This window comes from Berghia stephanieae, chromosome 9 (genome assembly GCF_034508935.2).
Source record: "Berghia stephanieae isolate SIO BIC M18660-M18661 chromosome 9, UCSD_Bste_1.3, whole genome shotgun sequence".
Classification (NCBI taxonomy): domain Eukaryota; kingdom Metazoa; phylum Mollusca; class Gastropoda; order Nudibranchia; family Aeolidiidae; genus Berghia; species Berghia stephanieae.
In genome coordinates this window covers 35,516,591-35,540,683 of record NC_088368.1, presented here as the reverse complement: position 1 = coordinate 35,540,683, position 24,093 = coordinate 35,516,591, and the positions used below count along the sequence as shown (strand labels likewise).

General features: G+C 34.4%; 1 protein-coding gene across 1 annotated transcript in view; it reads left to right on the top strand.

Moving 5' to 3' along the window:
- Window positions 1-24,093, top strand: part of LOC144980126 (uncharacterized) — a 102,733-nt gene that overhangs the window by 37,352 nt on the left and 41,288 nt on the right. Inside the window, exons 10-29 of the mRNA XM_078927673.1 lie at window positions 562-687; window positions 3,421-3,474; window positions 4,912-4,965; window positions 6,391-6,444; window positions 7,214-7,267; window positions 8,364-8,417; window positions 9,724-9,768; window positions 10,405-10,458; window positions 10,941-10,985; window positions 12,086-12,139; window positions 12,854-12,952; window positions 14,458-14,502; window positions 15,916-16,014; window positions 16,618-16,725; window positions 17,545-17,598; window positions 18,107-18,214; window positions 19,326-19,370; window positions 20,356-20,508; window positions 21,611-21,664; window positions 23,168-23,221. Of these exons, the coding sequence (XP_078783799.1) occupies window positions 562-687; window positions 3,421-3,474; window positions 4,912-4,965; window positions 6,391-6,444; window positions 7,214-7,267; window positions 8,364-8,417; window positions 9,724-9,768; window positions 10,405-10,458; window positions 10,941-10,985; window positions 12,086-12,139; window positions 12,854-12,952; window positions 14,458-14,502; window positions 15,916-16,014; window positions 16,618-16,725; window positions 17,545-17,598; window positions 18,107-18,214; window positions 19,326-19,370; window positions 20,356-20,508; window positions 21,611-21,664; window positions 23,168-23,221 (1,413 nt within the window). The remainder of the gene's footprint in view (window positions 1-561; window positions 688-3,420; window positions 3,475-4,911; window positions 4,966-6,390; window positions 6,445-7,213; window positions 7,268-8,363; window positions 8,418-9,723; window positions 9,769-10,404; window positions 10,459-10,940; window positions 10,986-12,085; window positions 12,140-12,853; window positions 12,953-14,457; window positions 14,503-15,915; window positions 16,015-16,617; window positions 16,726-17,544; window positions 17,599-18,106; window positions 18,215-19,325; window positions 19,371-20,355; window positions 20,509-21,610; window positions 21,665-23,167; window positions 23,222-24,093) is intronic.

Genomic DNA, 24,093 nt, shown 5'->3' with positions numbered 1-24,093 from the left:
TATTATATTATTATTATTATTATTATTATTATTATTATTATTATTATTATTATTATTATTATTATTATTATTATTATTTACCAATGTTTGTGATCATGTCCCTCATATATATTTGATAAATAAGTTTTTAATTGTCATATTTTTTTATTGCTCATGGTGCAAACGATAATCATTATTTTGATCATATCAAGGAATTTTCACCTATATTTTTCTTCTTTTTTTTTTTTTTTAAATCAGGGTATTCAAAAATCTTTTGATTTAAGCAACCCTTACTATGATATGTAATGTCGTATTATCTATATCAAGTTTTAGATATATTTACATAATTTTAAAAAATTTCTTTTAGAAAAGTATTTTCCCTCACTAACTCTCTAATACTCCATTTATGGAAGAAAGCAGAGGAGTCAGCCAATTGGAAAGGCGCTTGACTGGAAGAACCGGTTGTGTAACAATGCTGTCTCAATTTTACTATATTTGAGTGTGGTTATTATTATAAATATGTAGGACTGTTTACTAATTTAAAACTCATCCACATTGATGTAATGTTAATTTCTTTCCCAGATGACTTGGGATGATGATAAGCAAGAGGACACAAGTGCTCAGTTCCGTAACATGCTGGAAAGTCACATGCTGGCCATGAGGGGTGGACCAGGACCTCAGGGTATGAGTGGTCTGCCTGGACGAGTGGTATGTGATGATATTACCTAACAATCAGGGAAAGTGTGTATGAAACATTGTCAAACAAAGCTGAAAGAAAAATACAAGAAAAAGTCATCCCAAAACTTTAGCCTGCCTTTGACTGGGGGTTGAAAATTGAAACTGATTGGCTCTGTCTGGCACTGTTTACTACACACCTTTTCAGATTTTCATCTTAAGTCTGTTCCAAGTCCCGTGCGCACGGAATTTCACAAATTTCTCCAAAGTTACGAAATGTGGTGTCGTGATTTTTTGCATGATGGCTTATATTTTAAGTGACATAACGAATTTTGAATATGGTCGTGATAGACCAAACAGTTCTCTCACAGTGCCGAATTCGTTTGGTCTTTTTATTGAATGTAGAAATCACAGTAGTAAGCAACGCCTCTGGTTTTCAACTATTAATTGTAAACAATTGTTTATGTCAAGTGTGTACAAAGTGTACAGTTTGCTGTGTCATTTTGAACTTAGGGTGGCAATGTTAGTGAATAGTGCACATGGATCTCGTGAAAATTAAACCCCTGACCATGCCTGTGGGCGAGTTCAGTGATCGTAATCCCAACAGAATTCAGTGTGTGTATATTATTAATGTAAAGCATTCAAATGTTCGCTCAAACTAGACCCTTCTTTTACTATATACTGTAAAGAAGAAAAATACCAAAGTATGGTATTGTAACCAAATACAAAAAATTCTGCTTAACGTCACAAACCAATTATCATTAAAATCCATCAGAAGGTTGTGAAGATATACACGTCAACGTGTGCGCATGGTTTGTGGAACAACGTGTAACACAAGCCAGCTCCCGAATTTGTCACAGTAATAAAACAACTAGGAATAATTTAAGTCACTAATTTTATGTTGATATTGATTTCATCGCGTTAGAATAAAAATGAGGATGAGTGTAAGTCAACCACTATATAAATCAAACTTTCTTTAGTCTTACACTATCCTTTAATGGTATTTAACCTCTAAAGAATGTCAAAGATATTCTTTTCTTTGTCTCTGTAACATGGAGGATAGGCATTAAAGCCTCAAATTTATAAAAATTGATGGCTGGAGAGAGCCAGGAGGAATTGTAGAACATGACATATATGAAGAACTTTGTTGTATATATATATCCTCCAAAAACCTATGTTTTAATCAATGTAGATTTTATAAAATGCAACATTTTCAAGTACCTAATAAAAACCTGATGACTATTAATATGTCCAGTTAATTTGTAAGTTTTATACGACAAAATTTTAAGATTGTCACAAAATTTGCAGATTCAGGCAGGAAACGGATAGAGTAGTTTTGTATTGTTCTGTGTATCTGTATCTGTATGGTTGGCGCTGAAATCGTTTAGATGTGGTGCCATGATGACCAGTTCATCCAGCCCATTCCACTCCGAGATAGTTCTAATGAAGAAAGAATTTTTGTAGTTTTGTGCTCTTGTCTGTGGGATTTTGAAGCAGTTCGAATTATTTGTGGCGTATCTCTCAATGGGGTTTTCGGTTATGTGGTTGGCAAAAGTGAGTGCTCGGATTTTTCTTTTGTTTGGTCGTGGCGTGAAAAAGGAGTCTGCCTTTATTGATGCTATTTGATCTGTTATAATCTTGAACATGAATGACAGACGGGTTTCTTTTCTTCTTTGTTGGGGGCTGATGAGGTTTCTCTCTTCTAATATTTTTGTCATGCATCCTGGGGTTCTGCTCTTATAGTTCCCAATTATGAACCGGGCGCCTTGTCTCTGAATATCCTCTTTCAGGTAGGGGTCCCGGCAACTGCTCCGTATTCTAATTGTGATCTCACTAGTAGGCGTTTTGTTTGCATGACGTTTGGGCGTGGCTAAGATTTTGGCGGAGAAATGCGAGGGTCCAGCTTGCCTTTTGGGTTATTTTGTTAATGTGTTTCCCCCATTTCAAGTCCTTTGAGAAGGTGATGCCAAGGTATGGGTTATCGTCGACTTGTTTCAGGACAGTGTTGTATAACTTGTAGGTCTCATTGTACTTTTTAGCTCTGCTGAGGATGTAGCATTTGTTTGCGTTAAATTTCATTCCCCAATCATTAGCCCACTGTTCGAGACTATTCAAGTCCTCTTGTAGCAATTTTTGATCATTTGCAGATTTTATTGGTCGGTATATTAGACGGTCATCGGCGAATAACCTAATCTGAGAATTTACTCGTAGAGGTAGGTCATTGATGAAACAAAGAAATAGTATGGGTCCTAGCACCGTTCCCTGTGGTACTCCTGATATGACTGGACATTCATCCGATGACGTGCCGTCTAGGACTACTTTCTTTGCAACGTTTTGTGAGGAAATTACAAAGTCATGTGTGTAGAGAGCCACGAATTCCGTAATTTTCTAGTTTCTGCAGGAATTTTTGGTGGGGCACAGTATCAAATGCTTTGGAAAAGTCGAGGATGTCGATGTCTGCCTGAGTGTTGGCATTCAGGAGTCTCAACAGGTCGTTTACAGTTATTATGAGTTGGCTTTCACATGAGTATCCTGTGACAATATTATGTCCTTACATATCATATAAAGATTTATTTTAGCTCCCTTACGTGCCCCGAGCATTCTGTTTCCTTTTTATATAAAGTTTGTGTGAGTGACTTAATTTTTTCTTTTTTTTTGGATAGAATTCATTAGACATTATCATTGCATCATTGCTGACGTTTATTTACAGCCAGTAAATGTAAAATTTATACTCAAATTAAAAAATCTATGATGTCTTTTTCTTAGGGACCTCCAGGGCCTATTGGAGACAAGGGAGACATTGGAAACTCTGGAGAGATGGTATGTATTATTTTTCATGTGTTTAGAATTCGGATGAGGACTTTTTAGTCGACTTTTGTGCTGCTATGTGGTCTAGTGGTATGACACTCGCTTTCAGATTGGAAGGTCCTGGGTTCAAGCCTTGCTCAGCGCATAGTTGAGTCCTTGGAAAAGGGCTCTTTTCTCACATTCTCTCAGCGTACTCGGGTGTAAAATGAGTACCTGTTCGAATAACAGGCGTCATGTCTCATTCTAAATGTTCCGTGTTGCTGTTGGTCAGGGACCCCTTGTAAAGCGCTTTGAGCACATTTAGTGGATATTGCACTATATAAAAGCTCAAGTTTAAGTCTAGTATGATAAAATCCCCCCCCCCACCATATTGCAAATGAGAATTTATACTACAGACAAAGTATTTCACTTACAAAAAAAGTTTAAGGATGCTGAAATTTAATTTTGAATAGACAAATGGACTGCTACCATTTACTATTTTACAAACGCATTCCCGTAATAATGGAAAGTACTTAGTGATAGACTTGTGTCTTGTTCAAAAGGTATCGAGTGATGTTACCTGTTTAATGCCACAAAAATGGTTGATACCCTATCTCCATCTGCCTCATGGCTCTGAAGGTTTAGTTGTTTTTTTTTAAACAACCATTTTTGGTCTGTAAATGGTGCTGCTATATTATGGACTTTTGGGCTTTGGATCGGTTCAAGTCCCACTGAGCGGTGCATAGTTGAGTCCCTGGAAAAGGCTCTCTACTCACAATCTCTCACCGTACTTGGGTGTAATATGAGTACCTGGGTGTTAACAGCATTGTCTCTGTCGGAAAAAAAAATGTAATATCGCCTAACAGGCATCATGTCTCTTCCTACAAGTTAAGTTATGCTATTGACTAGCAACCCTTTGTAAAGCGCTTTGAGCATGTTTAGTGGTTTTGTGGTGAAGCACTATATGAAAGTTCCAAGTTATAAGTTATCAAATTATAACACTAAGACTGAATTTCTCCCCATTATTTAGCTGGTTAAATTTCTAACTTAACCATATTTACCCAAAACAAGAGTAACTTCAGCTTGGCTTGTGCTTAAAACGAAACCCGAGTCGCATAGCTGTTACTGCCCTTTGGGAAAATAAGAAATTATAACTTCAAGTTAAGTTCAAGAGTAAAGCTGAACCCCACCAGTAAAGGAAAGTTACATAAATTTGGCTTTGAAAAGTAACATAAGTTTGGCTTTAAAAAGTTACATAAGTGGGCTTTAAAAAGTTACATAAGTTTGGCTTTTGAAAGGTACATAAGTTTGGCTTAAAATGTAGTTTGAAGCAACAAGCCCATTCTGACAAAATTCTGTTCAAGACAATGGGTTATTATTATATACTTAGTATGTGTTATATTGTTTAGAATCACAGTATGTTTTAATTGTTTATTATTTAATTGTTCTAAATTTTTGTTTGTTTTCTAGGGACCCCAAGGATCAATGGGAATGCCTGGCCCACCAGGTCAGCAGGGAAAGCGAGTAAGTTACACACACATTGTTGTTTTGAAGAAGTCAGAAATATATAAGATTTAATAAACAGTGAGAATATCGTTCTTAATATAGTGTTGTAAATAGAAAAGGATCTTACCTTTAGAGAACACAAAACCAGCATTTCAATAGAAAGTACTGTATTGCATGAAATAGGAAAAATAACAGTTTCAACAAGATTCTGGATAAACCAAATTTTCTTGAAAAATTAAATTTTTGACTTTGACTTAAATACTTCCACTTCCAATGTCATTTGACTTCACAGCTTTGGTTATGTCTCTTATTCTTGCTGTGAAGATTCCCTAATTGTCTCTGTCTTGTGTCTTTTTTCTGATGTTGATAATTCTGGTCAACATGATTGACACATTTTGATGTCGAGCTATGATCTTGACAGTCTTAGTACAACGTATTTTGATGAAAAATGAGTTAATGTAAAAATATATATTACTCATGAGTCAAAGCTTTTTAACTGATTTTTTTTGTTTAGATAATTGGTAAAAGAAAAAAATCGCATTTTATCCAAACACAGCTTATACATCATTTCTATTTTTTAAATGTAATTTTATGTTTGATTTTCTTGGCTGCGTCATAATGTTGGTTTTCAGGTCCATGCATGGGGCCACAGAGTTTACATGTCACAGGGTCAATTAAAACATATTATTTTTGGAAGATGTTTAAATGATATAAGAGTTCCCTCCTCCTGAATACTCTGTGGTATGTTGCTCTGTGGTATGTTTCTCCATACAGAAGGTCCAAAGTGAGAAAAAGATGGCCTTACTATGTATTTTTAATGGAGAACATTTATTTTGGTAGAAAATGAGCAGAACTTAAGGTGCAAGCATTAGGTATTTCTGAATCAACCTGGAAAGTTAAAAAGAGAGTTATTCAATGCCATGTTAAAACTCCTGTAGTGAATGGTCCTATGAATTATTGTATTTATTGTCATTGTATAACGGCAAAATGCCTCTAGGTGTGTTATTGTGGTGGAGCAGTAAGATCTTGGCCTCACAACAGGACCTAAATTAGGTCTGAGAGTTTGAGGTTGTGACCTGGTTCTTAAGTAATTTACCGTTAAAAAAGACATTTTGTACACGGTTTGAACTATCTACTCAGCAGTAATTGGTCAGCTGGGACTGACAGATATAGAGGAAAGTATTTTGTGAAAGACTACCTTCCTATCCAACGGGTGGCAAGAATTTGTTACTCTCTGTTTAACATCATATATATCAGGATAAGCTCAAGCTCCATGGGCCTTATGTATCTAAAAGACAATTTAAAGTCACTTAGACTTCAAGTCGTAGCTTCTAGATCAGTTGTTAACCTGAACTCTGATTTTGGAAAAAACATTTAGCCTGATTGTTGTTCAAGCAAGATTTTTATCAAGTAATGTAACTTTACTACTTTATCTTACTCTAGGGCCGTGCTGGTAAAGATGGTAACAGAGGTTTGGTCGGACCTTCAGGTGAAAAGGTTTGTATTTTATGGATGAGCTGTGATCACAATGTCTGATTTTATTATTTATCAATATATATAAATAATGGCTTTAGTAGTCCTTTCTTATCTTATCCTGATTATGCAATTATACCTTGTTATTCCAATCCTTGCCCTCCTTTTTCTTTTGTAGTGTTACATTCATCCTGTTTTGTTGATAAAGGGGAAACCTGAAACATCCATTTTATCTGTTTTTGTATATTAAATTGAAGCTTACATTCAATTTCACATTGTTATTAATATTTATTATTTATTATATATTAGAAATCCTGTTATACTGCTATTCATTACCTGCCAATGCATTAGCGAGCATGTCCACATAAAACACATGTAAACAAACTACTACCTTCTCGACTTTTTTTCTCATTCCTATTATTTTCCTCCCCCCTCCACTCTTGCTCCTCCTTTTCCTCCTGGACACCTCCATTCCTTCTTTCTTCTTCTTCTTCTTCTTCTTCTTCTTCTTCTTCTTCTTCTTCTTCTTCTTCTTCTTCTTCTTCTTCTTCTTCTTCTTCTTCTTCTTCTTCTTCTTCTTCTTCTCCTTCTTCTTCTTCAATGCAATCATCATCATCATCATCATCATCATCATCATCATCATCATCATCATCATCATCATCATCATCATCATCATCAACATCAAAACCATCATCATCATCACCATCATCATCATCATCATCATCATCATCAACATCAACATCATCATTACCATCGTCACCATCATCCTGACATTCTCACCATTCTATCCCAGGGTATGACTGGATTTGTTGGCATCCCCGGAATGCGTGGCCAAAAGGGAGATAGAGTGAGTAAAAGTCTTTTTATGCAGATTGTTTGTTTGCTTCATTCATTTAATATACTTTCCTCTTTTTTTTTTGTCATTTGAAAGGAAAATTAAAACATACTTTTTTGTTGCTCTTCTCTTTGTTTTAGAAATAAATATGTTTGTATACACTGGTTGCGAGCCATATCCACAGTGGACAAAAACTTGATTTTTGTCTCTAATTGCTTCATTTATCCAATTCTTTTAAAGCTCCATTTAAGATCTATAGACATAATACGTTATTCAATTCAAATATCTGATGTCTTTAACGACTTTGATATAAAGAGGAAACAATACAAAGATCATTTCAACAATCAAAGCTATACATGAGGAGGTTACTGGCTAAAGCTTTCTAAATCACATTTTCATCCTTCAGAGAAAACTGATAATTTATTTATTTCTATTTTTTCGTGAGTTAAAGAGGAAAATACTGGTCTTCTTTTCCTTTTAGAATAATTCAAAGGATGTTTTGAAATTTCATCCTTTTTCCTGTTGATTCTAAAGTAACCAATAGATTGAAAGTGTTATCTCATTTTTTATCTAGATGTGTGTGATGTAGCAGATTTTTAAAAAGTTACCACGGCTATGTGTTCTAGTGATATGACACTCGCTTTCGGATCGGAAGGTCCTGGGTTCAAGCCTTGCTCAGTGCATAGTTGACTAATAGTTGAGTCCTTGGAAAAGGCTCTTTACTCACATCCTCTCTTCAGGTGTAAAATGAGTACCTGGCCATGAACAGCGTTGTCTCTGTCCGCAAAAAAAAATGTGATATCGCCTAACAGGCGTCATGTCCTGTCCTATTGGTTAAATGTTGCTGTTGGCCAGAGACCCCTTGTAAAGCGCTTTGAGCACGTTTAGTGGATATTCGCTATATAGAAGCTCAATATTTTTAATACAATATACCACCTCAAGTGGCCCTCTTTGCGAGTTGTATATATAAAATGCAATGTGACATCTCAAATATCCTTTCCACACTAAAAAAAATTAAAATTTTGCTCTTTCTGAAAAGTTTTATGAATGATCTGTGAAGTAAAATGTGGTCTTTAAACAATAGATTTCATACTTTTTTTCCCTCAAGGGTGCGATGGGAGTATCTGGAGAGCCTGGGCCCATGGGAAGTGATGGAGAACAGGTTAGTTGGTTGTGGCGGGTGGTTGAATGGGAGCATCACCCTTGAATCATATACCTATGATGTTCGCATGGGTGTACGATCCGATAGTGATGTCGTTTCTTCTTCTCCTTACTAGCCTATCCTGCTTCTTTGGTTTGTGATTGTATTTTTGACAGGGGATATTTTTTTTTTTTTCTGTTTGTTCTTGGTTATTTATAATTTAGCTTATGATATCTTTAGGTTATGATTTTGATTTACATTTGTACCATTTTTGTTAGATTGCTTGTTTCTTTGTTTCAGCGGTCTCTCATATAACCTCAATTGTGTTGGGAGAGACCTAAAGCAACAAACAACAACAACAACAATAGTTGGTTGTAAGGAGTATGACTCATTTCATATAATATGTTTTATGTCATTTCATCTTAACTGGTTTAGAAAGAGATAATTAGATAGATAGACTGGCAGACAGGCAGATAGGCAGACAGACAGATAGACTGATAGATAAATAGAGAGATAGATAATTAGATAGTAGATAGATTGATAGATTAGATAAATTGAGATTAGATTAGATTAGATAGATAAGAATTTGTTGGATAGATAGATAGATAGATAGATGGATAGATGGATAGATAGATAGATAGATAGATATGTAGATAGATAGATAGATAGATAGATAGATAGATAGATAGATAGATAGATAGATAGATAGATAGATTAGATAAGTTAAATTAGATAAGATCAGTTTATATTAGATAGATAAAAATTTGTTGGATAATAAATAGGTTAGATAAGTTAAGATTAGATCAGTTTAGATTAGATAGATAAAAATTTGTTTGATAGATAGATCGATTGATTGATATTTTGTGAGATATTGATGTACATGCATGGATCTTTAGAGTGCTCAACTACCTATGGAGCTTGAATTATTACAATGTTCTTACCCTTATTTTGCCAACAGTATTGTTTCCTTATTCACTTCATCATCAGGGCAGAATGAAATAACAAAATGGTTTTCTGTGATTCACAGGAAACTATTTTGTTATTTCATTTTTCCCTGGTGATGCAGTCAATGCTCGAACAATCCTGTTAGCAAAATAAGAGGTAAGAATACTGTAATAGATCGATAGATAGACAGGTAGGGATGGCTGAATAGATGGACTGACGGATGGATGGATGAATGAGGAATGAGGAATGAGAGAGAGAGAGAGAGAGAGAGAGAGAGAGAGAGACTTGTTACCAAAGTAATAATGTCAATGGTACAATTATAAATATTGTGATAAAGAATTGATTTCATTGATACCATTTACTTTTTACCTCTTGTTTTCAGGGAGACGTTGGTGAGATGGGACCAATGGGACCCCCTGGTGAAATGGTGAGTGCTCGAAAATAAACTACGAGTATTAGGACAATTTGATTGTCACTAAATTTGTCCCTTTTAGTTGTGTCCATCACAGTGAACACAATTACAATGTTTTTTAAAGGCTTGCTAATTTCTAAAGAACTCACAAATCGCACAACTCAATAATTTTATTCAATATTTACAGAAATTGTCCCGTTATTATTAAGGCAATGTTACTGGGCACATTGTTTCCCCATGCACGTATATTTTGTCTCCTTCAGTGTAGCTTTCTGTCCACATAGAAGGATAATTGTGTACTTAGTTTGAGATTACCTAAAAGTCTCACCCAGACACCAGCACAAGATTCCTCTAAGAGGAATACACTCAAATATTTACAAATTATATGTTTAAAAAAAAAAACCCCAAAGAACAGTACATAACAGAGAGATGATTTACAAGAAAAAAATTATCATCTCCCAAAACTATATCTTTATATTCAACTGTTTCCCTCCCAGCCAAGGACTCCGACCAGGGTCAGGACAAAACTAGGTAATCCCATTCCAAGACAAAGGCAGAGAGCAATGCATGATTATGCCATGAGCTGGCCTGAATTATCTTTCAAAACGTGCTTATCCTTAATATTTCATGATTTTTCCTTTTTCATTCCAGGGCCCTAGAGGATTTGTAGGACCTCGTGGACGACATGGCCCTGTTGGAGCCCCTGTAAGATGATGGAGAATAGATGGAGTTTTTTGTTTTATTTGTTTAACAAATGTGGTTTGGTAGCCAAAGTGATATAGTTAAGAGATTCTGAATTTTCTAATTTTTAATGGTGGATTTTATTTATTTATTTATTTATAGATTAATGTAGTGGTTTATTTATTTATGTTAGTTTATTTTAGATATTTAAAAAAATTTAACTGTTGATTATACGTTTATTTATTTTTTTTTTAAATATAGTTTTATCTATATATCAAATATCTTATAAGACGAAGAGAAAGAAGAAGATGACTTGTATAATAAATATGTACATTTTTGTTTATGTAATTACTTTATTGCTTTTAATAATGCCCATTTGACAAGGAGTATGATAGATCCTCATGCAAACATTTATTCCTTTCAAAATGTTTGCCTTTGGTTATATATATATATATATATATATACATTGAGACTAACTTTGCTTTTTTGATGTTTTCATTGTTTAGGGATTGCCTGGTGGAGAGGGACAACTTGGACCCAAAGGAAACGAGGTAAGACCTTCACTAATTAATCCTCTCTTTACCAGCCATTTTCAAGATTTTCTCCAAAACTTCAAACCCAACTAACACAAAATAGATTTTTTTATCACCAGACATAATAGCAGTAAAATTCTTGCGATACATAGTTTCTGTAGCAAAACATATCCTACAACACACTGTTCATTTTCTTCAGATTTTATGATGTACAAAAGAAATTTGAATAAGGAAAAGATTGGTTGTATCATAACAAATGCGACGATTTTCCCATAGTTGGTAAGGAGAGGGTTAATCCATAATTCACTCAGATCAATTTTTTGGTGGCAGTTAAGTGAGTTGCTGATTAATTTTGTTGGCGAGGCTGTGCCTTGTTGTAGTCTTGTGATATGCCTCTTGGACCTGTGGGTTTCTGGATTGAACCCCACTGTAGGCAGTGCTATGTTGTCTTTGGAAAAGACTTTTTTACTGACATTGTCTTACACTCTTCTCAAATGTAAAATGAGTATCTGACCAGATACAGTGTCGTCACATTCGAATAAAAAAACAACAAAAAACATTGTAATAGTGACTCTCAGGTATCATGTCTTGTCCTTCAGGTTAAGTATTGCTGTTGATAGATATGAGGAATTTGTGTACTGAAATATAATATGTAACTTTGTCCCAAATTAAGATATTGAAAAAATTTGAAATTTCTTGTACTCTGGAAGGATTGTTCTGTACCTTTACACTATTGCATTTTAAAAATAACCCAACATACTTGATCCTTTCTATTGCGCAATGTCCACTTAAAGTGCTCAAAGCACTTTACAAGGGGTCGCTAGCCAACATCTCCAGAGATATGGTGCCTGTTGGGCAATATTATAATTTCTTTCAACCTGTTAATGGCCAGGTAATTATTTTACACTTGAGTACGGTGAGAGAATGTGAGTAAAGAGCCAAGGACTCAACCATGCACCGCTCAGAGAGGGATTCAATCCCTGGACCTTCCAGTCTGCAGGCAAGTGTCATCCCACAACATCACATAGCTGCACAGAATTTACAATTTACAAAATTATTTTTGTATAATGTAATTTGATACACAAGAACCCTGCTGTATTTATTATCTATTTTTCAAGGGCCCCATTGGAGCTCCAGGATCTCCTGGTCAGACAGGACCCATGGGACCTTTGGTAAGTGTTTTCAGTTTAGGATTTGTACTTGTATATGAAATGGAAGAATTTTTAACTATTTTACCAACTTAAAACATTTTAAAGAAGAATTTAAGTGAAAATATGTTTTAAAGATAAGTAACATCAAAATTTTAATAATAATAATAATAATAATAATAATAATAGATCTTTATTGTCCATAAATATGGCAATTTGTCATTTAGTTACACTTGTTATAACGTTATATGATAACTATAACATTGAACAGATATTTCACGCCTACTTATTCTCTCTCTCTCTCTCTCTCTCTCTCTCTCTCTCTCTCTCTCTCTCTCTCTCTCTCTCTCTCTCTCTCTCTCTCTCTCTCTCTCTCTCTCTCTCTCTCTCTCTCTCTCTCTCTCCTTTAACTGTGATAAATTTTAAGTTAATATGAAGTATATTGGCTCGTCTTAACTTATAAACTTTAAGTACTATTGTTGTGAAATAAGATGGATACTAATAACTATTTATTTGTTGTGTATTCAATGTTTTAAAATACACCATCCATTTGTTTTCTTAAGTTTAATTATTTGTTTCGATAAAGGGGAAAACCAAAACTCGACAACATCTGCCTTATGTTATTTATTGAAGAATCGCATTTCTTTTCATTCATGTTTAATTAAAATTGATTTACAACTTGTTTGAGAAGTTATAATAAGATGACATTCATTTTAACTTCCTCCATCTCTTCCATAGGGACCTCCCGGACCCCCAGGCCCCCTTGGACCAATGGGAATCCAAGGATCTACAGGAAAGCCTGGTCTGCCTGGATTACCTGGTTCTCTTGGACCTCCGGTATGTTAAAATTGCAAATAAGTCATCATTAAGAGACATTAATTATCCCCATGGAGTTGGAGTTTATCTCGGTTTCTATAGCGTTAGATGAAAATAGCAATTTTTTGCTACCTTTTGGATATGCCCCTACAAAAAAGATACTTTCTGGTAGATCTAACATAAATGGATGGACAAGGTGATATGAACAAAATCTTGTTTTCACCCAGGTTGAATACCTGCCCTTTTACAAATGAAGCCAGTGTTCTACCTACTGCTATTGGGATCCCCTGTAAAATGCAAATACTGCATATGCTCTCAAGTGTCTGATCTCTGTTTCTGTCCTTTAAGACAAAAATATTGTTATCAGCTGTTTAATATTGAAATTATTTCCAATTATAATTTATCTTGTTATAGCCACTGAGCTAACAAGTTAATTTATTTTTTTTAGTTTGAAAAGCATATCATAAGCAAAGGATGTGTTCTAAGTGAGGAAACTAAGAAGTAGAAAGATATTTTTTTTAAATAGTTTATTTTTAAAAATCTGTACCGCCACGTAAAGTATGTTTCCTCCTCACAAAATATCACATTCAGTTAGTTGTGAAAATTTAATTTTAAGTGTATAATTATATTGTCATTTGCAATCTTTGTTAAAATAGCCACATAATGATGAGCGTGCTTTGATGTTTTGAAATGGCTAAACGTCATTCTAAAGAAAACTATAAATATTAACTAAGAATTGTGATGCACTGTGAGGTTTTGAGGTACAGGTAATAAAGAGTGCTTAAAAATTAATATATCAATTGAATTCCAAACTCTTCAAAGTTAAATGTGCTTTTATGGAAGTCTTTTATATAGACAAACAAGGTCTCGAATATTTATTGTGAAAGGGGCGTGTTTAGTTGGGTTTTTTAAAATGTACTGAAGACAACCCTGGTCTTTGACCTTCTATTGTCTGGGTTGAGTGCTCGTCATGATTTAACAGTGCTTCCTCTTTTCCGCTTTTATGCGGATTTCCGCATTTTTAATGATCCGTGAAAAATCCGCACTTGTCAAAAACCAAGAGAAATATCTGCGGAAAATTTCAAGAAAAATTTTTTTTATTGGAGTGCTTAACAAAAATCATAATTTTGATGCCAAAGTTGCTCCAAATGGCTCTAATTGCATAAAAATTTTTTTTAAATTTTCCAGGGGAGCATGCCTCGGACTTCCCTTTGGCGGGCTTCTAAAAAAATCCTCCTTTTTGATAATTTCTCGGAGGAAGCACTGATTTAAAGCCAATTTATTGGATGGGTATCTTTGAGAATCATAACGCCCATTGATCAGAAATTTATTTTGGTTTCAGAATGTCAAACTCAAAATGGCAGTTGCTTGATAACCTTTTGGATTGCATGCTGGTTAATTATGATAGTCTTTTTAAAATGTTGGAGGACACGGGTGGTATTAAATCAATCAATTGTATTTCTTGAATAGTTGTATTCACAACTCCATATTTCAACCATTTACCACTGCATTTGTCCTTTTTGCAGGGTCTACCAGGTCCTCAAGGTAAAGCTGGAGGCAAGGGTGATACTGTAAGTATATATATAGTTTTGTCATGATTTACCATGATGACAATAATAATGGTCTGAGAACGATTATCCTTTACCTCATTATCATCATCATCATCATCATTGTAATGCTTGTCGCTAAATCAGTACAATTGTACTCCGTTAAATTCTGGTCCCACCCCAAATAAGGAGAACTCTAAATGACTAACGCCAAGAAGAAAAAAATATGTTTTGAGATTTTATGTTAATATAATAAAGAGTCAAATATGTACCAAAAAAAAAGAATTAAAAGTCACAGAATATAAATGCCGACTTGAAATATTGATATTTATTTTTAGACATTTACCATGCTTGAACAAGGTTAAAACCAGAAGAAAAAAAAAACTGCTGCTACTGGATAGCTCAAAAGCAATATGTCCATTTCTGAAGAAGACATTTCATTAAGCAAGATGGATTATTCAAAACCTGTGGCAACATTTTCAATTGGGAAGAGTGAACATGGACTTGCCTCATTCAGGCAGATTGAGTACTTGTAAATGTGGACCACTGCATTCAATTACAGCTTGTGTACAACCATTTTTATACAATGCATACAACTGTTTTACAAGGAGCAAAGACCATCAATCAACGATAATTCTCTGAGAATAATGCGAAGTCATGCTTGCTGATTTTGGCCAATTGTAAGACATAGCAGTTGCTGTGACTGATTGTAGTTGACCTTATGGAACTGAAGTGTACAATGCAGCTATGAGAATACTTATTTTGGTTTGGTGAATTTTGTTTTTGATTTAAAGGAGAGATGGTAGAGAAGAAAAAAAAAAAGGGAGGGGGGGGGGGGGGGGGGTGAGGGGTGCTTTGCAAATAATTATATTCAGTCAAAGAGGAAAATGATTTTTGATGCTATTAGCGCAAATAAAGAATATCTTGCATCATTGAACAGTGCAACCTAGCAACACGTCCATACATTGAGATACTGAAAGTTCATTTGATTTATTTTTCGACGAACACCTGGATTTTGTTTTTATGCAAGATAACATGCCAGCACATCGGGCAATCCAATCCTTACAAGAAATATTTTGCTTTAAAATAATGTGCAATTACTATATAATGTATGGACCAGCTATTCCCCAAATTATAACTCAATTTACACTTTATTTGAGTTTTTGCTGTACCATGTGACACTGAGACATTTCATTTGCATTTGGAATCCGTTTTAAAATAACTTTTGCTATTATTACAATGAAGACATAATAAGATGACTTAACATACATATTAAGGGGTGATGTTTTTGTTCCTTTGATTTTTATAAGGAAATGTTATGAGTGGTTACTTATTTTTGCGATAGATTTTATACCGTATAGAATGGCGTTTATATTGTTATTGTCACTTTCATCTTAAATGTATATATAAACAACCTCATTATCTATTTATGTATAGGGACAACGGGGTATGCAAGGTATTATGGGCTATCAAGGACCTCGTGGTGTCAAGGGTGACTGGGGACCCAGAGGAAATAATGGAGAGAAAGGAGACCAGGTAAGTCATGGCTGTGATATCTGAATGACAGTGACTTTTTCCTCTACCATTTACTACTGATATGATATGATTTTATTTGAAGAAGAGTTTACAAGATCACATGACCTTTAGTTACCCTGTGTAATGGATATTGAGTACAATTGAATGAAACAATTAGCATGTCATCCAATATGATAATACGTATATGTAGTCATAAACCTAAAATATTGTAAACAAACTGATATCGATTTAAACAATTCAATACAACAAAATAATGGGAATTTAATATTTTTTTTAGTTAATGATGAGTTTGATTACAATTGGTAATGAAACGGAGGTTGTGTTAATAGATCATTACCGCAATACGAATGGTGGCTGTCCACATGCCAAACTACATAGCATGGCCTAAAACAGCAATCCATTAATTTGATGGAATTCATTATATGTCAGTAACATATTGATATTCAATTTATCATATTTACATACATCAAGCACATTATTACTATAATTATTCTTTTAAAAAATCTATGGTTAATTAAATAAAGTTGTTTTTGGTCTTTTTTTTTTTTCGTTTTCTTTTTTGTTATATCCCTTAATATTTTTGTTTATTTGTTGCTTTTTAAGGGTTTAGTAGGCATTGACGGTCCTGTTGGTGATGTTGGTAATAAGGGAGAGAAGGGATTGCGTGGTGGTATTGGTATGCCTGGAAACGAAGGTATTGAGGGACCTAAGGTGAGATTTTGCTCTGACTTACATGCAAAGATTTTTGTGGTCATCCAATATACGTACTTTCCAATATACGTACTTATGTAATGTTATATTATATTGATTTCATCATTATGGCTCAGTTTAATTTTTTTTCTTTCAATAAAGTCTCTAGGAAACGTATTCATTTTAAGTTAATTTTAACCAGTTTGCTGTTATACTCTTGAAAGACAAGTATTTAAAAAATTGGCCAGAAACTCATCCTTCTAACAAACATTGATTGATTTAAATGACCCTTTTCTTGGCAAAAACTCTCAAACCTGGGACCGGGTTTTGGAAATCTTCCTGCAATTTATTTATCCGTGGAAAACAGAGCAGTAACTGTTTTGAATACAACAATGACTAAGACGTATGTGACTCTATTTTTAAGATTGAATTACTCTATTTGTTTATTCTGATATAACACCGTTTCAAGGTGACGGATCCTAATTTTTTTCATCTGATCCACTCCAACATAATACCAAATTGACGCGATGGGTCACATTTGTTAGGCTTTAAACTCTTAATAAATACTCAAAGGCCGTATCTAGTCTTAAACTATGACTTTGCATTCTGTTTAATCTTAAAAGTAAAAATGAAATGTATCCTCCCCCCCAAATTAATGTTGTCTTTAAAATATACATAGGAAGTTTATTTCTGAGAGACAAAATAATAACTTTCTGTACTTGCCTCAAATATCCATTTGATTTTTTTTTAATGTAAACATTTAGTTGGAAATTTAGAAAGAATATTTTTTGGGATAAAAATCAAGTTTGACTATCTTGTTTGATTTTTCATCATTTTCAGGGTAACTATGGTCCACCAGGTGAGCCAGGTAGCCCAGGACCTGTTGGAGAAAAGGTTAGTCAATCTGTTGAATTGTGTTACCATATCACTAGAGAATTGGGAAATTTAGAAATAAGACTGCATCTTTAATAGCAAAAAATAATTTAGAAAATATAGCACTGGTTTGTTTTTAAGAAAATGATAAAATACCATTGGTCTTGTAAAACTGCCGTGAAAACATGATGTTACTGCGGTTTATAAATCAAAAAATTTTTCTATATGAATGGATTTTCCTTTAAATTAATGGGTTTTTGTTTTTGTTTTTGAAAAATAACATATAATGCAATTTATTTCTCCCTGGAAAACAGAGCAGTAACAGTTTTGAATACAACATTGACTAAGACGTTTGTGACTATTTTTATGATTGTATTACTTTACACGGTACTTTGAAATTCATGCCGAAGCAATTATATAAATTATATACATTTTGACAACTTGGTCGGCAATCAGTGTAATTTCTATGTTCATTCGAGGTAAGTTTACTAAGTCTTAATAAATATCCTGTTCTATTTCCACCTATCAGGGTCGTGTTGGTATCCCAGGATTCCCGGGCTATCCTGGACCAACTGGAAACAAGGGAGATTCTGGAAGGAGAGGAAGGAAGGGACGACGTGGTGGAAAAGGAAAAACTGTGAGTCGCTTTGAATATTGGTGTGACTCTTGAGTTGTCAGATAAATTTTGTGTGTGTGTGTGTGTGTGTGTGTGTGTGTGTGTGTCTGTTTCGTATTCTCCAAGAGGATAAATGGTAATAAGCAAATTTACTTGTGTATTTATATTATATGTGTGTTATCATATTTGGAAAACAGGGTTTAAAGGAGTTAATTTGCTTCTTCGTTTATTTAATAATCCTCTTTTACAACAATAATTGTCATAATTTAAAAAAAAAAAAAGATTTGATGTGTTGAAATAAGTAAAATAATGTTTGAAAAATATATTATTTTACTATGTTATCATGCAGCATTAAATTCTATAGCTTGTGGAAAAAATCTTTACCTGTAGTTAATAACAGACACTTAGAGAACCATGCCTCTCAGACAGTCGTTATACTGTAAACAATGGCCATGATTGGTTGACATAGCAAACTACACATGTTTTACTATCGATGGTATGTGTCTGAGTAAAAATCCCACTGTTCTACCCCTTAATCAATAGAACCAATACAGAAAACGATGTGTGAACTTATACGTTTATAATATAATCAAGAAAATAGTGTGATAACTAGTCACCCATTTGGAGGTATAAAAACAATAACAATGAGCAGAGAAAGGTCGATTTCATTCACGTAATTGTTTATAAACAACCAACTGTTTGTCCGAGCACGTGTGAAGGTGTGTCACAAATTCCATGTTTTGATTGGTCAAAAATCTACTGTTTAATTCTATGATTTATCTAGCATTATATCCTTCAACACTTAATGTGAAGAATTTTGTGGAGTCAATGGTGAACATTTGGGTAGCTCAGTCATAGTGTCCTTCTAAAACGCATTATACACATATTACTGTACACACTTGGGGGTGTGAATGAGTACCTGTCCATAATAGGCAACGATTGATATCGTATTTTAAATGAAGTAATGAAAAATATGCCTGAAAGCTGATTTGTGATGTTGGAACAGGAAACTTGGTCCATGAAGCCTATTAGAGGAAGGAGTGAACCATGTATCATGCATTATGGAAATGTGCTGTATAATAATGTATAGATAATAATTTTGTTGTTCCTTTTTTTTCTTTTCTTTTTTTAGGGTTTGCCAGGACCTCTAGGAGAACAAGGAGAAGGTGGTATTAGGGTAAGTTTACAGATGATAAATGAAAGTTGTATGTAAATGAACAATTACTTTGGAATAGGTAATGTTTAGACTCATTACCTTTCCCTTGAAAGTTGCCAGACTGTTCAACCTGGACATTATCATGGATGATGCTTTGTTTGTTTTATTTGTTGTATACAATTTTTTTTTATTTTCTCAAGATCCTAGATGATATGAAGTTTGAATTTAGTTAGTTGATGCACTTGTTTTTTTAAAGTAGTCCTTCAGAGCCATTGTAGCCAGAGTTTATCCCAGTGTCTATAGCGTGAAAAGGATAGTAGCAATTGCTTGCTACCCTTTGGATAGGATGCTAATCTAATGCATAGTATTTTCCATCGAATCTAAGAGACCCAGCTACCCAAATCACTGCTGGGTGGACAGGGGGGGTCCCAAAATAAAAAATCTCGACTCCACTCGGGATCACTTGGGATCGATCATGATCTCTTTGCATTTTTAGCGAATGCTGTACCAACTCTACTATCGAGACCCCCATTCTTTTCTATGTTCACAGTATGTCTTCCCTTTTAAATGAAATTGTCATGTTGTTTTTTAATTAATAAAAAGAGAGAGTAACGCTTCACTATTTGCACATTATGCCAACTCTGGCATTTGGTGCAAAGCATCGTGAAAAAATATCCAACCTTTATTTATAGACTTAAACTTTTTCTTTGTCTTAGAAAGAAATGAATGCTCTTGATTAAAACAACACAGTAATATTATAGTGAATCAGACTTGAGTTTTGAACAACTGACTAGCTTTTCAGAAGATGGTTATTGATTTATAGGTCCTTGTTTTTTGTGTATGATTGAACATCCAATGAAAATGCTGTTTTTTTTAGAGCTTTTCATTTTAATTTAAGGAATGACTGTGTGAGTGTGACTTCTGAAGGTAGGCTATTGGGAATATATTTGAATGTTTTTATTGTTTGGTCAGTTTTAAAGAATTTGTGAATAATTTTCATGCACAGGGTCAAAGAGGAGAGAGAGGCAAGCAAGGCGTGCCAGGCCCCCCAGGCCCTAAGGGAGATACAGGCCAAGCTGGACCCCCAGGATTTGTTGGTGAGCAAGGTCTTCAAGGACCACAGGGACCGTCTGGACTCATGGGACCTCCAGGACCTCCTGTAAGTGGCAGAAGTGGACAATTTTTTAGAATGTTTCTTAAACTAACATGCAAATAGTTGGGACACGTAGTTAGCATTGTTTCTTTAATTGATATATGTTACAGTGAATGACATAATCAGTCAAATGGTGAAAAGGTTTGAACTGAAATATTGCCAAATTTAGCTAGAAGGTCAATTTTTATCCAAAATGAGTTCTTGTTATATGTGATTAGATCAACCCTTTTTGTACATCTTCGGGAAATATCAAAGCTTAATTTCACTTCTAAATATTTTTTTAAGCTAGTCAAGTTGAAAAAGTATGAAATTTGAAAAAAGTTGCTGGGAAAATGAAAAAATAAATAATTGCAAATCCAAAATTTTCACCTTCCGACTGATGATGTCATGCACTGACTCTTATGTCTCAATACAAAAGTTTATTGACATGCTACCTTTATATTTAATAACATTTTTTTAAAAAGTGTTACATATATGGTCAATTTGAATTTTTGTTTAAAAAAAAAGTTGTTTTTTGCAGGTATTTGTGGCCTTGTGGTAGGCACTCGCGTTTCCTTCCTAGGTTTGAGAGCCGCTCTGAGCAGCACAAAGTCGAGTCCTTGGAAAAAAGGCTCTTTACCCACATTTTCTCACTTTACTCAGGTGTGAAATGGCCGTCAACAGTATTGTCTCTGTTGAAAAAAGTTGTAATATTGCCATTCAGGCATCGTTTCTTTGTCCTACGTGTTAAGTGTTGCTGTTGGCTTGGGACTCCTTTTAAAGCGCTTTGAGCCTGTTTAGTGGATGATGCGCTTATTTAAATTTTTTTAGAATTGTAATAAAAAAACTATACTTACTTAGATCAATGAAATGTTCAACATTGGAATGATATGAAAAATATTTATAGAATTGAGCACTAGTTTTAAAGATATTATATTAAACATAAACTTGAAATTTATTTTGTCTTAGCAAATTCTAATTCTTGAAAGCTGATAGCCTTTATTAAGAAACACTAAACGTTACAAACCTCTGCCAAAGATACGTCTCATTTATATATTTGTTGTGTTTTCTCTCTTTCTTTTTTTTTTTTACCAAGTTAATATTTTAATTTTGTTTAAAATTTGCTTAGGGTGTAGCAGGCCAGGATGGACAGACAGGACAACCAGGAGATAGAGGAGAGCAGGTAAGAGGATTTTTTATTTCTTTGTCTTTCTTCTACTTGTGCTCATTGTTTCAATGGGGCAGCATGGCTCAGCAGTATAAAATAATAATAAAATGAAATAAAATTCCCAAGGGGAAATTTGTCTTTAGGGTCTATTCCAAGGGAAGACTGGAATAACCCAGGCGTCAGCCGCAGTGAGCTAGGGTGAGGTGACTTGCTCAATACCACACAACGATGCAGGTAATCGAACTCGGTACCTTTTGGGTACGAAGCAAAGACTGTACCGCTTAGCCACGCTGCTTTAACTAGGAAGGTACCAAGTTAAACTACTGGCTCGGCTCCGCTTTATGGTCTTGAACAAGTCACCTCTCCCTCACTCACTTTACAGTGTTGCACTGCAGCATTCACCTGGGTTAATCCCTTCTTCCCATGGAATAGACCTTGGAAAAGACAAATTTTCCCTTGAGAATGACTAAAGGGAAAATATTATTTCTATGACAACATAGAAATGAGCTTAAATAGCTGCATTCACGTGGGTTAATCCCTTCATCCTTTGGAAAAGACTTTAAAGACAAATTTCCCCTTGAGGATGAATAAAGGGAAAATATTATCTCTATGACAACATAGCATTGAGCTTAACTTGCTTTATGTAATCGTTAGAATGGCAATAATAATGGGGCTTTGTGACCTTATGGAATGACACCTGGCTTCAGACTTTTAGGTTACTGGTTGCAATGTTGTCTTTGGAAAAAAAGTCCTTTAACCATGTTCTATCATCATACTTAGGTGTAATGTGAGTACAGGATGGTTACAGACAGCATTGTCAGTGTTGAACAAAATTGTAAAAAGCTCAGTACAAGTGTCGTGACTTGTCTTGCATGTTAAGTGTTCTATCTATTGGCAAGAGACGTCTTGTGAAGCCCTCTGATCGCGTTTAGTGGCTATTATGTTATGTAAAAGCAAGTTTTAAATGTTGACTTCCTGAGCCTAAAGATTCAATGACATCTTCAATCTTATTTTTTTTAATAAACTCCTGTTTTCTCTTTTGGACAATATTTAAACTTATTTAACTCTCTCGAGTTCACCATGATTGAAAATTGAACATATTTGATGTTCCATTCATATAAACTTGAAGAATACTGGATAATGTAAATGTTGCTCGAAGCTCAAAAAATATTTAACCATGTGAAATTGAATGTATGCTTCAATTTAATATACGAAAACAGATAAAATGGACGTTTTGGGTTTCCCCTTTATCAACAAAACAGGATGAATGAAACACTACAGACAAATGAGATATCTCATTCGTCTGTAGTGTTTCATTCATCCTGTTTTGTTGATAAAGGGAAAACCCGAAATTTCACATTGTTATTTGTATGACCTTGAGAACGTTAAGTGTATGAACATCCAAGGGAAAGTTTATTTTGTTTTTTTATCACAGAATAAGAGACAATTGTTTAATGCCTGTTTTTAGGAGAGAATATGCAATTATATTTATGAGTTGCAATTTTTTTTTTCTCACAGGGAGCTCCAGGAACTCCTGGACAACCTGGACCTGTAGGAGTCATGGGACCTTCTGTAAGTTGTGATTAGAATGATTGTAATAGGATTTTTATGGTTTATTATTGTAATAGGATTTTTATTGTTTAATATTGTAATCTGATTTTTATTGTTTATTATTGTAATAGGATTTTTATTGTTTATTATTGTAATAGGATTTTTATTGTTTATTATTGCTTTTAACACGAAATCCCTTCTGAGTATGTGCTGTATCATGAACTCGTTGTTATCGATGAATTGTGTCACAGAAGTATGTGCTGTATCATTGATCTCACTGTTATTGATGAATTGTGTTACAGAAGTATGTGCTGTATCATTGATCTCACTGTTAGTGATGAATTGTGTCCCAGAAGTATGTGCTGTATCATTGATCTCGCTGTTATTGATGAATTGTGTCACAGAAGTATGTGCTGGATCATTGATCTCACTGTTATTGATGAATTGTGTTACAGAAGTATGTGCTGTATCATTGATCTCACTGTTAGTGATGAATTGTGTCCCAGAAGTATGTGCTGTATCATTGATCTCGCTGTTATTGATGAATTGTGTCACAGAAGTATGTGCTGTATCATTGATCTTGCTGTTATTGATGAATTGTGTCACGGAAGTATGTGCTAACAACAAGATATGAAGTGAATAGAAAAGCGCCAGAAGACAATAGAGAATAAAAATTTTTCGCGGCGGTGGTGGGGTTTGAACCTGCGACCTTATTGGTACGACAACTCCGCCTGGCAGGTGAGAGCGTGGCTCTACCGTGTGAGCTATCCACGAACACCAAAATATTCGTTTCAAACTCAAAGTCATTACTAGATCCCTCTCTCACCCACTTCTTGAGACCGCCGATTCGTTCGTACACCACCATCGCGAATAATTTTGACCAGCAGTTAAGC